We start from the raw sequence: 13,886 nt of genomic DNA on the forward strand, positions 1-13,886 counted from the left end.
TAAAACCCGCGAATATAATGGCTGTCCTTTCCTTCTCGACATTATTGGATCCGCACCAGTTGCAACAAGCCCACCCATGCCTGCGCAAGTGATGAATATCCAGGCCCGATGAACTGTCCTAGCAATGTCTTCCGCGGTCGCTCACATCTAAACCTTCTTGTTGAGACGAGTGGCATTAAAGCCCCGCCTCGTTTGCTCTCGCGTTTCTGCAACATCTCCCGCTCGTCCACATGTAACGTGTGAGCGTTGACGCTGTTCGTTGACGTAGATGAATTCCCAGGGGATGATTCCAGTACAGTTGACCGCTGTAATTTTCAAGCGCATTCACACGCCCCTCCCCCCGCCACGACACACTCCGCAATAAGCCACCCGCTGCGCCTCCCGGCAACGACACCATGCAACAGCTCTCCACACACGCCACGCTCACCTCACACCCACGGGCGCCGCCCCCCGCCCACCGCTCACCCTCACCACCCACGCCACACGCAGACGACGCGCACGCGCACGCGCACGCTGCCACGCCTCCCCCCCGCCCGCACGAGACGCACCAGCGCACACGCCACCACCGCCAACGCACCACCCCGCCCACGATCGCACAACGCAATCCACGCCACACACAGACACCACACAGCAGCCACACACCCGCGCCGCACACACACACTCATAACAAAGCTACAAATACGGCCAATGAATGGCGTGCGTCCCGGCTCTCTTTATCCCAGCGGCGCCTGAATATGGAGCGCCATCCTGCCAGGCCCGAAAACACCTCCTCGGCTGATCCTTTCCAAGCCGAATCGCTTCGCCTATCCGACTCGACTCTCGTAAGCGAGCTGCACTCCGTCTTATTGCCCGCACGCTCGGCCGCTCGCGCGGCGCTTCCAAACACGAAGCGTCTGGCCCGACGGCGGCCCGTTCCGTTCGGTCACCTCCGCCATGTGCTTGCTAATACTACCTGCATCCCCACTCCCCTGACCTCGAGTCATCCATCACTCCAACCCTACTCATTGGTTTAAACAAAGCTCTGTCTAAAAATGCCTGAAATATATGTCAAAATCGAAATCCTGAAATATTCTTCCCTTAAACATCGATTAACAGGCCCCCTCACACTCTTTACCTAGTCCCCCAAGGCAATCTCTCACTTTTTATTTAAGACTATTACTCTCCTGCTGAAACCACTACTTGCCATCCTCTGGCTCTCAGCCACCACGGCCACTCATCAATAAGCTTCAATTCTTCACCAAAAACACGCAAAATGCACTTCGCACGCCCTAGCGTTTTGAAGCATCATACCTTCTCTTATGAAAGGTCAGTGGACGCGCCGGCCGCACGGTTACACCTCCAGTCCTGTCCAAATAATTTGCACAGCACGCGGCGCTACGAACAGCCCCTCATCACACACGACGCGCGCACTCGGCACATCACACACAGCGCGCCGCACGCACGCTCACCTACATGCATTCAACAAGCACTACCAGGCTACGGCCATGCGCACGCACAATCACCACGCCGGGCGCACACACACACAGAGCCACAACACACGGAGTACGCACATTTACACAGCGGGCCGCCGCGCTGGCGCGGGCCCGAGGCCCGCACCGGGGGCGGCACTCACACACACACAGCACTCACCGCACACAGCAACACACCGAGTGCCCAGTGGGCGCCGCGCCCGGGCGCGCCACAACACACATACACCACAACCCACCACACGGATCCCAACCCGCCACATACACATACACATACACATGGCACACGCACAACGCACACGGCCACACAACCACAGCACACCACTACGACATACACATACACATACACATACACGCACAACCCACGCCCGCGGGGCGCCTTTCGCCGAGGGGATGCCGCACGCGCGCGCGTTGGTGCTGCACGCTACGGCCCGCAGCCGCGGGGTAGCGGCACACGACACGAAAGCTACACATACACATACACATACGACCTTACACACATAGCACATACAACTGCAGCGCCGTCTCTCGTGTGGGGTTTGTGCTAATTTTCGCGGTCTCTCACCAGCTGTGCGCGGCCAGTGATTGGGCTGTTTAATACACCGACAGCCGCAAATGGCCTTTGGTGTGTGGTGGTCGTGTGTGTGTGGGTGTGTGTGTGTGTTGTGTGTGATGTGTCGTGTGCGCGTCCCGGTGTTGCCGTGGCGTTCGTGCGTGCGTCCGCCGCTTAGTGTGGCTCTGTTATGGTCTAGGTGAATGCTCCCCCTATCTAATTAAAGGTCTTATTATTATGAACCACGGTGTAATCTGAGCATTGTAGTATGACTACTATTATCGAGTTAAGAACCAGGTGGGAAGGAAAACGAGAGTTTAAGACTAGATGGCCGTTGCGGCAAAAGATGACGTTTGGTTCCCCGGACCGGGCCGAAGAGCGGTTGAAGCGCGCAGTTTTTATGGGCGCACGCGACCGCCCTTCAGCAGGCATAGTTATGCGTAAGGCTCCGCCGCTATACTTGCATTCGCCGCAGCCGAAGGAAAGGCGGGCGCGTAATGGCGAATGCGTATAAGGCGGCGGCCAGCGTAACATCGGCAGGAGTTTTCGGCGCACAAAAATCCGCCGAGGCCAGCTCACGTGAGCGCGGGGGAGGAGGGCGGCTGGAATCGTGGCGCTTCCCGCCGTCTGCTAAAAACATGTGATATATACTACCTTTCGGTGGTGTCCCAGTGTGGCGCGCGCGTGCTCTGTAAGATTAGCCTAGCGTGTAAACAACTCACCGGCCGACGCCACCACGTGCTCGCACGACGTGCCGTCGCCCTAAGCGCGGCAGCGCGGGTCAAGAGAGGACATATCAACATTCCATATTGCATATCGGCTTGGGATACTTACTAATCCGAACTCAAAGGAATTCTCAGTTAAACCAACGCATTGCCAATCAAGTCCAGGCCTGCGGGGAACTAAGATCGCGCTGGTGCCCACGTCACGACTCAGCTAACTCGTACGGGCCCTTTTAACATTCGGCCAAGTAATCTTTCGGCTACCAGCTAAAGTTATAGTTTAGTGAGCGTGTCAAACATCTCCACCGGCGCGGGCAGTCTTAAGGAAAATTCTCTGGAAAATCCGCGTTCGAAGAGAGCGCTCGTCGGGCGCGAAGTCTATGGGACGCGATAATGTACGAGAATCAAGTTTCAGGGCGTGAAATTAAATTAAATTCGCAAATCGCCTTTTCTAGGACGAAAAACCTAACCGCGCCAACCAAAAAAATTAGCAATTCACGAGCCATTGATTTTATTCTCGCCGCTAACTGCAGCGGATGCTTCGACAAGGGCTTCTGGGCAATCGCCAGAACTGCGTGCACATTGACCGTTATCCGGCGCGCTTTCCTGTAGACCGCAGACCGGCGGCCTTCGAGTAGTTAGTTCTACATACGAACGGGCGAGCGAATTGGATGAAAAAGTGAACGACGAGGTCGGCGCTGTTCGGGCTTCGCCGGCGGTCTTAATCCGGATGGCGCAGATCGCGTCTAAGAAAAAAAAATATTTTGTCAAATAAAAATATAAGGCGGAACCAAAAAAATTCATGAATAAAATTAATTTTTAATTTTTAAAACCTCTCTTTGATATAAGCAATCATTCACACAATCATTCAATGCAGTTCAAGGACATAATGCTGCCAGTCTGTAAAAACAAACGTTGGTTGTACTCTTCAGAGAACAAACGGGGGTTAGTCGTCAGGTGCTTGTTCCTTAGAAATTTACAATATATAATTATAGATCATACTAAGGTTACTACTGCTCAGTAAGCAGCACCAAAGCACCTTATTGACATGGGGCGACATCCTAGTGGTTGTAAATGGAGAATATATTCCCAACGTACATCACATGAAAGTTCGACCAGTCTTTGACCTACCCAGCGCTTTCTCTCAGAGTTAGTTTTGAAAAAATAGGCCACGCTGCCTAGTCAGACTTTGACATTTTCAATTTTTTTCAAAACCACCACCAGAGCTCTCGAAATAAACGAACAAGCCGGACCTTAAGTCCGAATTTCTACAGGAACCTGATACAGATTCGCGGATGATATAGTATGCTTGACATCATTTGGTTTTGTCTCCTTCTCCGTCTTTTTTTGCTGGCCGTCGCCGCCAATCGTCACTTTTCTCGTCGTCATCGATCGTCATATGCATCATCCTCTGCAGAGGTCACTCTATCACTGTCGTCCCGTCCAATCATCGTCAGCATCAGCCTGACGACCTGCAGGAGAAGAAACAGAATTTACAATCGGCTCCAAGAGCGACAGGTCAAACAACAGGAAACGACCAAAAGCAACGTTTCGTATACTCGACGCGCGGTAGAGATAAGAGAGGCGAGTCGCCATGCCACGATCCAAAATGATCCAGACACGCCATCCATGGCGCGAACTGATCGTATGCAGCGGTGATGCGCACCGCTGGTGTACGACTCACTCCCGTAGCCGCCGAAGCTGTAACCGCTGAATCGGCGGGCGAAGGGGCCGGTCGTTGTCGATCGTCGTCTCCTCCTCCTCCCAATGGACTGTTGTACTCCAGTCCCGATCGAACGGCGGCCTGTCTTCCGTACGACAATCGACTCCGAGCCTGCGGAAGAACGTTGCGAGAGAGAGAGGCGGATGCTGTGAGTACCGGACCGAGATCACTGATAACGCGCCACAGTCGTCGTCGTCGGACGTTCAGATCCGAAGGTCCCAGGGTTCAAGTACCTCCGTGTGAGTACCCTCTGTCGTGGCGATACCTCTGTACTACGCGATTACCTCTTTACTGCGATTACCTCTGTACCTGGGCGCGATTACCTCTGTACTGCCGATTCCATCTGTACTCCCGCGTTACGCTCTGTACTGGCGATTACTTCTGTAGCTCGCGATGTATTCTGTACTGGCGATTACCTCTGTACTGCGATTACTTTCTGTACTGCAATTACCTCTGTACTGGCGATTGACCTCTGTACCTGCGATTAACCCTCTCTACTGGCGATTACATCTGTACTCGGCGATTACGCTCTGTACTCGCGATTACCTCTGTGACTGGCCGATTACCTCTTTGGTAAAGCTGGCGATACCGTCTGTACTGCCGATTACCGTCTGTACTCGCGATTGACCTGCTGTACTGGCGATACCTCTGTACTGCGATTACCTCTGTACTTGGGCGATTACCTCTGTACTGCGATTCTTCTTGTACTGCGATTACTTCTGTTACTCGGCGATTACCTGTGTACTCGCGATTACCTCTGTACTTGCGATTACTTCTGTACTCGGCGATTACCGTCTGTACCTGGCGTTACCTCTGTACTCGCGATTACCTCATGTAAACTGCGATGTACATCTGTACTCGCGATTACCTCTGTACTGGGCGATTACCGTCTGTACTCCCGGGCGATTACCTCTGTACTGCGCAGTTACCTCTTGTACTGGCGATGTGACCTCTGTAGCTGCGATTACCTCTGGTACTGCGATTACGCTCTGCTACTGCGATTACCTCTGTACTGCGATTACCTCTGTACTGCGATTACCTCTGTACTGCGATTACCTCTGTACTGCGATTACCTCTGTACTGCGATTACCTCTGTTATGCGATTTACCTCTGTACTGCGATTACCTCTGTACTGCGATTCACTCTGTACTTCGCGATTCACCTCTGTTCGCGATTACCTCCTGTACTGCGATCTCCGCTCTGTACTGGCGATTAGCTCTGTCGTGCGATTACTCTGTACTGCGATTTACCTACTGCTGTAACTGCGAGTTACCTCTGTACTGCGATTACCTCTGTCGTGCTCCCCCCACCTGAGCACTTTGTCTCGATTTTTTTTCCGCTCGTACCTTCTACAGGGATAGGTTTGGATTGCCTCGCCGGCGTGAGGCTAACGACCTCACTCGCGCAATAACGAGTAACCTTACCTTGCTAATAAAGTTTATCTCAGTTAGATCCAAATTAAGTTAAAAATAACTTACACTGACGAACTTAACTTAATTTGGATCTAACTGAGATAAACTTTATTAGCGTGTGAACTATAGGGATCAGATGAAATTATTCGAGTAACCTTATCGTTATCGAAACCAAAGCATCGCAGAAGCGAAGGCACTACGTTGGGAGAGGTACCGGGTGAATTAGCAGCTTCCCAGGTGAAAAATATCTCATTTCTTATCTACCAGTTAAGTAAGATCGCCCGGTTTCCTTCTATTTCCACAATCAGGAAAAATTTATCAGGTATCTCTCGTTTCCCTGACGATTAAAGCAGTACAATCCCGCATCCCAATATATAACCGGTCCCCCGTGCCCATACGCTGCGTCCCCCGTGGATACGCTGCACAAATCCAGCCAAAAGGACGTAAAACCAATCAAACAGAACAAGTGGTGTAACTCGCTTCTTGCATTTCTGATTTTCTCATATTAAGAAGGCTGCCGAGGTTTGACAAAGACCGGATTATTTCCGCATCGACGGCGATCGGCCGGGAACGTTAACGCGTGTACTCACTCGACATGCTCAGGTCCTTGGTGTCCTGCGTATCGTAACCGCACTTCGGACAGGGAATGCGCTGTCCTTTCTCGTACTTGAAGCCCTTGCGCCTCACGTGATCCTCACAGAAGCACGTCTGCAAACGAAGCAACGTCTATCGTCAGTTCTACTTCCAAACTCCTCGTCCGAATCTCCTATACGGTGGACAGCGAGGAGACGAACGGCCCGGCATTCGAATTTTTTCGAGATTCGAACATGTTGTATTCGACAAATGAATAAAATTCAACATACGAACGTCTTACGAATCAGCCAATCAGGGCATAGGCCTAGCTCTTTCGGTGAGTCAGTTTAAGTGTGTGACTCATTGACTGTGGTTGTACTCTCATGATTGCACTTGCTGTACGTCCCATATAGGGCCGGGATACACATTTTTCGACATACGAACAAATCTGTGGAACGAATTAAATTCGTATCTCGGGGGTCCACTGCATAGCATAAATACTACACGAAATTATGACATCGATTAAAGCGTTACGATGAAATGTTAACATTTAAAATATAAACAAACATTACTAGAACGATTCCTGTAAAATTGACATACCTTGCATCTCAAACAAGAATATTGGCCTAACTTATTGCAAGACAAACCTGAAAACAATAAAATGAAATAAGGAAATGGTAAAGCAATAAAAATACATGTAGTATAATACTACGTTGGCGGCCTTTTGATAACATATAAAATGATTGTAGATAATTTAATACGAACTGAACACACCTCGCTTCTATTAATAAGTACAATTTAACTTTAGCTTTTAAATTTAATTTGAAAACTTAAAAACAGAAAAAAAGCCTACACTTGTATGTTTCCGCTTCCAACACTTGACACTTTGCCTGATGTTCAAACTGGTCGTCCTCACAGAGAAAGTTGTCGCAGAAGCAGCACTTAAACACACGGCCACCTGCAATAGAACGTGCGTCGCATTGACACAGTCATCTCATTGCCAGTAACCTCACTTGCTCTTCGATCGCTTGTTCGTGTGAGTAAAATGACTGGCAGGGTTGATTATATTTATAAATGACATGTTCACTATCGCATGACAAACTATGCATAGTGCAACCCATGCAGATATGGGGGAGGAAGAGGAGAGCGACTGAGAGAGAGAAGGGGAAGAGAGAGAGAGAGAGGAAGAGAGAGAGAGAGAGAGAGAGAGAGAGAGAGAGAGAGAGAGAGAGAGAGAGAGAGAGAGATAGAGAGAGAGAAAGACAGAGAGAGAAAGAGAGAGCGAGAGAGAGAGAAAAAGAGGGAGAGAGGGAACAAGAAAAATTCGAAAGGAGTAAAAGGCGATGGGTAAAACAACTGACCATGCTCCCAGACCCCCCGTTCGCCTCCGCGCAGACAGCATCCCGGAGTATGCAGCTGCATGCATGAGTCGTCAAGCACTTCCTCCCGTGACACACCCAAGCCTCGCAAAAATCAGCAGATCGCGCCTGAAAATAAAAATCCGTGAGAAAGGTGCTACATAGGGTCAGGAGTGAATAATAGAGTGAATAATATCTCTATTATTCACTCCTGATATGGCAATACGGCCTTATGTCCCACCGGGAGACCAAGAGGATAAGGAGTAAGAAGAATATGGTAATATAGAGGCGTCATGTGCCAGTCGTTCCTGCCGAAACACACAAAAAGCTACTGATCACGTTCCTGCTCTGTTACTAACTCTCTTACCCTCCCTCATGCTACCCCTTTTTTCCTTCTTTCTTGTCATTTCCTCCTTTGAGGGAATGAATGTGAGCTATAGGATAATAGCATGAATACGGATATAATACACAAATTACATATAATAAACATATTACATATAATAAACATATTACATATATAATAAACAACGTATGTAGGTACATGTATGCGGATATGCTTACCACCATGGCCATCCCCGTTGAAAACTGTCCTGGGTGTTTTATAACACAATCTCCGCGTTTTCTGCATACACTTTTGCTTACCTATAATTACCATAGTATTAGTGTAATTGCATAAGATTTAGATTTTTGCATTTTTATAATAGCAATCATCAAAAATGTGAATTCAATCACTTGTGCATATTTGATAAATGACAGCTAGATCTCTATTTAGCTTGTAAAATTATTATATAGAAAATTGTTGAATAACGCACAATTAACTACAGACGATATTGATAAATTGATTTAATTAACCTTTTTTTATATGCATAAATTACCTACCACATTGGGCACACACTGGCAGCCTTTTGCAGCGCTACTACAAAAGTAGCAAAATGCTCGATTCTTCTGTTTCCTACAAATGATCATTAAACAACTTTTCGAATTTTACGAAATTGCTCGAAACCTCAAAATACAATAAATTTAATTGCTATACTATTAATTCTTTACAATATAATATATATATAAATTATATATACAGGGGTTCTTATACATAAGAAGCACAGTGGCGCACCGCCGTTGTCAATTTAACATCGCCGTTGTGAAAAATGTTCGCTCTATTTACTGATAAGTATATCCTCTATCTATATACCTATAAGTATATTCAATACATCCTGTATTTGAATGCCATCATATGTGCATTTTTTTCCCAACTGGCCATTACGCTCCGTTGTCTAATTTTCCGCTCAGAAGAAACCCTGTATATATATATGTATATATATATATATATAAATATAATATAATATAATATATATATATATATATACATATACAATTAATGAAATACAGTTATAAATCTGAAGTGCTGCTCTTCTCCTCTTCACTTACCTCTTGCATTTATCGCACTCCTGAAACAATAACAATAAAGAGCTGCATTGTGAAATTTTGACATTTTTCGTGTTACCATGGCGATGTCACATGAATGACGTCTATATAACAATGAACATTGTGTTTTACAATAGAGGTAATAAATTATGGCAGTTATATTGTCACAGGGCATTTTGCACTCAATCCTAGTTTGGGACGCTGCTATATTGCGTTCACGTATGCGCTAAACTAATCCAGGGTCAGCGGGTGATAAACTAGGCTTGGACCGGATTTTTTCATGCAGGTCACTCTATAACAATCCGTTGACATACATATAACTTTAGTATAGACCCACACCAGTGGTAGAGTATTGTATTACACTAATACTGACGCACAAAGGGTCGTTGTCGTATAATGGCGTATAATATGTACCCGAGGTAACTATTTGATATGGTTAGCGTTATAGGGTGTTAGGGTTAGGGAGTAGGCATAGGCGACATACTCGCCGACACCTCTGGTACTGCACATACGACAACGACCCCTTCAGCAATACTGACACTTAAGTTAATGTGACACCGAGAGTGACAGACAGTGTCAGTCACATACTGATAGTGCACTATTGATGCGTTTATTCCTTACGGACTGTCCAGTATAGAAGTAGAAGTAGAAGTATGATAGTTGATACTACTAGTACTATAGTAGTACTAGTAGTAGTAGTATTACTACGACTCATGTTCTTCACTGACAACTTCACTTCACTGACAGTGACACAGTCACTTCGACACTTGTGCAAACTTACCATGATGAAATTGCACGGCTTCTCTGCAACACCCTTATCCGAAGATCTTATGCCCTTTTGCCTCTCCCTTTGTTTCTCTGCCTTTTTTCTTGCTCCAGTCTTTTTCTTAGGCATGATTGATGATCGCAATTTACATGTACATGTATGTGTAGGTGTTTTCATTCATTCGTACGTGCACGAGTTAGGCATAGACCGGAGCTTCTAAACCGTGGAATTATTGTAGAACTTGCAAGTGTATTTCACGCCGGACTACATATGTTAATTACATCTTAACAACACGCTTTAATATGTTATAACATGATAGTGCGATATGTAAGTGAAGAAAAGCCTATGATATTACCATAGAAATGATTTTGAGATTGGAGTTACAGTAGAAACGATCGCATGCTTCGGCGAAATCATCCGCTCTGGACACTAGTGCATTCTGGGATAGAAAAACATTCGCCATGTTTTGATAGAAGGTGGAGCTATTTTTGCATCCAGCGGTAGTGAAATATTTCCAATTTTGTGCACATCTCCGTCGGACACTGTTTCGATCCGCGTCAAAATGGGGTTGTTGCCTCTCGAGTTCAGTGACTGCTTGTCAGATAGTCCATACTTTAGAGAAAACATCCATGCACACGAGAGAGAGTTGGAAAATACGAGTCAGCAAATCAAGTCGATGATTAAGGAATGCAAAGATTTACTGGCAGCTGCAAGAAGTGAGTACAATGTACACGAAATCGATCTATCGTTCATGCTAACGTATGGCAGCACTCGGATGTCGTCAGGACTGGCAAGTGGAGCATTTCTAACGTAAAAATTGACGCCAGACGATGCGAGCGATCAATTAAATATGGATGCTGGTGTGTTGCCCATAGCATAGTCCCTGTCCGTTGCCAATGTCGATTGGTTACGTTAACTGGGAGCAGCCATCTCGGTGATGGACACTATTGCTAGACAACTTCGTCCTGACCTATTAATGCAAAGACATGGGCGTGTCAAAATTCACGAAATTACTGAACTACAAACTCGACTTTGGGCAACTGCTGGTCCCTGTTGCTTCTGTCTGAGTGTCTTGATTGCATCATTGCATGGATAGTTAGTCACACACAGGTTTTGTTGATGGGGGCGTGTGTACTCGTGGTGTGTTTTCGAGACGCTACGCCACACTACTGTGATCTCGGGCCATTGCTGGCGTTTTTCGCATTGGTTTCAGTTGCTACGCTTGCTCCACGTTGATGCAGATCTGCTTATATGCCATGCTCATCACACATCGGATATATCGGCGCAAATCCACTTTAGGCACCTTAGGTATCACGAAGTGTGTTAGGGTTAGGGTTAGGGGTTTTGCATCATTCCTTGGGTTTTTACACCATTCCTTGATATACGGAAAGTTTGTGCATCAGTTGATGATACACAGAAATCTGTGCATCACTTCGTGATACCTAAGGTGCCTAAAGTGGATTTGCACCGGATATATATCATCCTCACTCATCACAATAAACCCTAACCTTAATCCTTTACTGTAATCCCATCCCTTACCAGAAGCTAATCCTAACCACGCCATGTGTGTACGGGTGTGTGTGGGCTTCCTAAAGTAGGTTTGACACCACTGATGAATTGAAAAACCAATATTGTTCTATACGATCTGAATTGTCACTCGTACAATCGTTAGGTTGTTGTTGAGTTCTCGCTTTGTTAGCCTGGCTAACCACCCGCCAAGCACACCCACGTTTACGCGATGTGTTCTCGGTAAAGGTGCGTGATTAATGTTCAAATAAGATTAGTCACGTACAGGCGGTTATACAAATTCCGCAAACAGCGGCGTGGGTGTGTTAGGTTATCTAGTATTTGGCAGCTGTATGATAGTATTTTTTGACGGGTGCTGACAGTTTAGAATTAGTTTTGATTTAGCTGCAGTGCAGAGCATGTAAACAACACAGGCTGGGTTGTGTAGCATGAGTAAGCTATTTTCATTTATTTTGGTTTATAGTAGGGACACAAATTTACAATATGGGTATGAAGTTGGGCGACATACCTGATACAATGCAATGGGGTTGTTAGACATGGAATATATTATATATCAAGAGTACATAATAGAGATTATTATGTCTCTATATGCTGCTGCATGTCTTATAGTGTCTATTATGTACTCTTGATATATATATATATATATATATATATATATATATATGTTATGTATATATATATATATTTGCCATAGTCACCTGCAATATTTATATCTGTACTACCCCCCCTACCACCTCTAGCTAGCGTACATTTTTTAAATGGCCGATTACGTAATGTACTATGCAGGGCCCTGATTGGCCACCGCTTTAAAGTGCAGCCACGCGAGTAAGATGCTTGCAGTTACGCGTACACGTAGCTATGGTAACGAGTTGGAACCAATATCTGGCCGTGGCGGGAGTTACCCAACATTGTGCGAAAATGTGGTTAAGCTATTAATTGGGGGGAATAAAAGAGCATGAGTCATTCGCATGCTCCTCCACAGCTGTTGATGTGATGTTAGCTCGGTGGCTGTTTAGCAGAGATCTGCATACATGTGACGGTGCCTCTACCACCACCACCACCACCACCACCACCCCCACCACCTCACCTCCAACTCGCCGCTGTATCAACGATGAAAGCATGCATACTCGAGTAAATTTTCAGCAGCCGCTTTTTTACGTTAGAAGCAAGTCCGCTCATATATAATTTGTTCACGCGTGTACGGTTCAATGCAGGGACGTTCTGGGCTTGTTTTGAATTCAGCTAGTTGCACGCACTCACGCACACGCGCACCCCCCCCCCACACACACACACCCTCACCCACACACACGCACGAACACACGCACGCACATGTATATAATATATATGTGCTATATAATACCTATTATTAGCTCTTGATATACGTGCATATCAATCGTGGCTGATTGTAATCCAATCCTTTTTATAAATCCCCGAGTAGAACACGCAGCCGTAGTAGCTAACAAACAGCCCTACGCGGCTGCGCACTTTGTGAAGAGAAACTCTCTATGCAGCGAATGTTTTTCCTTTGCCGCACCTTCCTCGGCTCCCTTTCTAGATATTACACGAGTGCGCGGGCCCGCAATTACACTGATCTTCCATTGTTCTGTAACCACCCACGTAAAAATCAATCCAGTGTGCGTACAGTGCGGTGAGATGGGGGAGGATGCGTGCAGTCCGCGGATGCGGCAGCAGCAGCAGCAGCAGCAGCAGGAATCGGTGACCAGAGCCTGACCGCTATAGTAGTGGTGGGTGGCGTGTGTACTGACCGCTGGTGCGAATCGAACATCGGGTTTCGGCGGCGGTGGTGGTCTCCTGCGTCTCTCTTTCGCTCTAATTTGCTCTCTCTTTCGTCTCTCTCATCTCTCTTCTCTCTTTCCTTCTCTCTCTCGTCTCCCTTCTCTCTGCTCTCTCTCCTCTTTTTTTTTTTTTCTCGTTCTCCTCTCTCGACTCTCTTCTCTCCGCGTCTGTCTCTTCTCTCTCTTCTCTTCTCTTACTCTCCTCCCGGGGCGGCGTCTTCCTCTCTCTCTCCTCTCTCTCCTCCTCGTGCGTCGCTCGGCCCGTCTCATCTCCCTTTTCTCTTCCCCGCTCCTCTTCTCTCTCTCTCTCTCATCTCTCTCTCTCTCTTCTCTCTCTCTCTCTCTCTCTCCATCTCTCTCTCTCTCTCCTCTCTCTTTCCTCTCTCTCTCGATTCTCTCTCTCTCTCGTCGCATTCTTGCTCTCTCTCTGCTCTGCTCCTCTCTCTCCCCTTTTCCCCCCCCCTTTTTTCTCTCTCTCTCTCTCTCGCTCTCTCTCTCTTTCACTCTCTGTCTCTCTCTCTCTCTCTCTCTCCCTCTCTGTCTCTCCCTCTCTGTCTCTCTCTCTCTC

General features: G+C 46.9%; 2 protein-coding genes across 2 annotated transcripts in view; one reads left to right on the top strand and one right to left on the bottom strand.

The window, feature by feature from the left end:
• Window positions 1-10,420, bottom strand: part of LOC106818775 (zinc finger protein 330 homolog) — a 16,053-nt gene extending 5,633 nt beyond the window's left edge. Inside the window, 11 exon segments of the mRNA XM_014823451.1 lie at window positions 6,467-6,584; window positions 7,050-7,096; window positions 7,303-7,407; window positions 7,811-7,834; window positions 7,837-7,936; window positions 8,369-8,422; window positions 8,424-8,449; window positions 8,687-8,717; window positions 8,720-8,759; window positions 9,233-9,252; window positions 10,011-10,420. Of these exon segments, the coding sequence (XP_014678937.1) occupies window positions 6,467-6,584; window positions 7,050-7,096; window positions 7,303-7,407; window positions 7,811-7,834; window positions 7,837-7,936; window positions 8,369-8,422; window positions 8,424-8,449; window positions 8,687-8,717; window positions 8,720-8,759; window positions 9,233-9,252; window positions 10,011-10,172 (727 nt within the window). The 5' untranslated portion in view covers window positions 10,173-10,420.
• A 115-nt stretch (window positions 10,421-10,535) lies between these two features.
• Window positions 10,536-13,886, top strand: part of LOC106818774 (rho GTPase-activating protein 26-like) — a gene marked incomplete at its 3' end in the record, with an annotated part of 7,081 nt that continues 3,730 nt past the window's right edge. Inside the window, 1 exon segment of the mRNA XM_014823450.1 lies at window positions 10,536-10,711. Within this exon segment, the coding sequence (XP_014678936.1) occupies window positions 10,558-10,711 (154 nt within the window).

This window comes from Priapulus caudatus, unplaced genomic scaffold (assembly GCF_000485595.1).
Source record: "Priapulus caudatus unplaced genomic scaffold, Priapulus_caudatus-5.0.1 Scaffold2513, whole genome shotgun sequence".
Taxonomy (NCBI): Eukaryota; Metazoa; Priapulida; class Priapulimorpha; order Priapulimorphida; family Priapulidae; genus Priapulus; species Priapulus caudatus.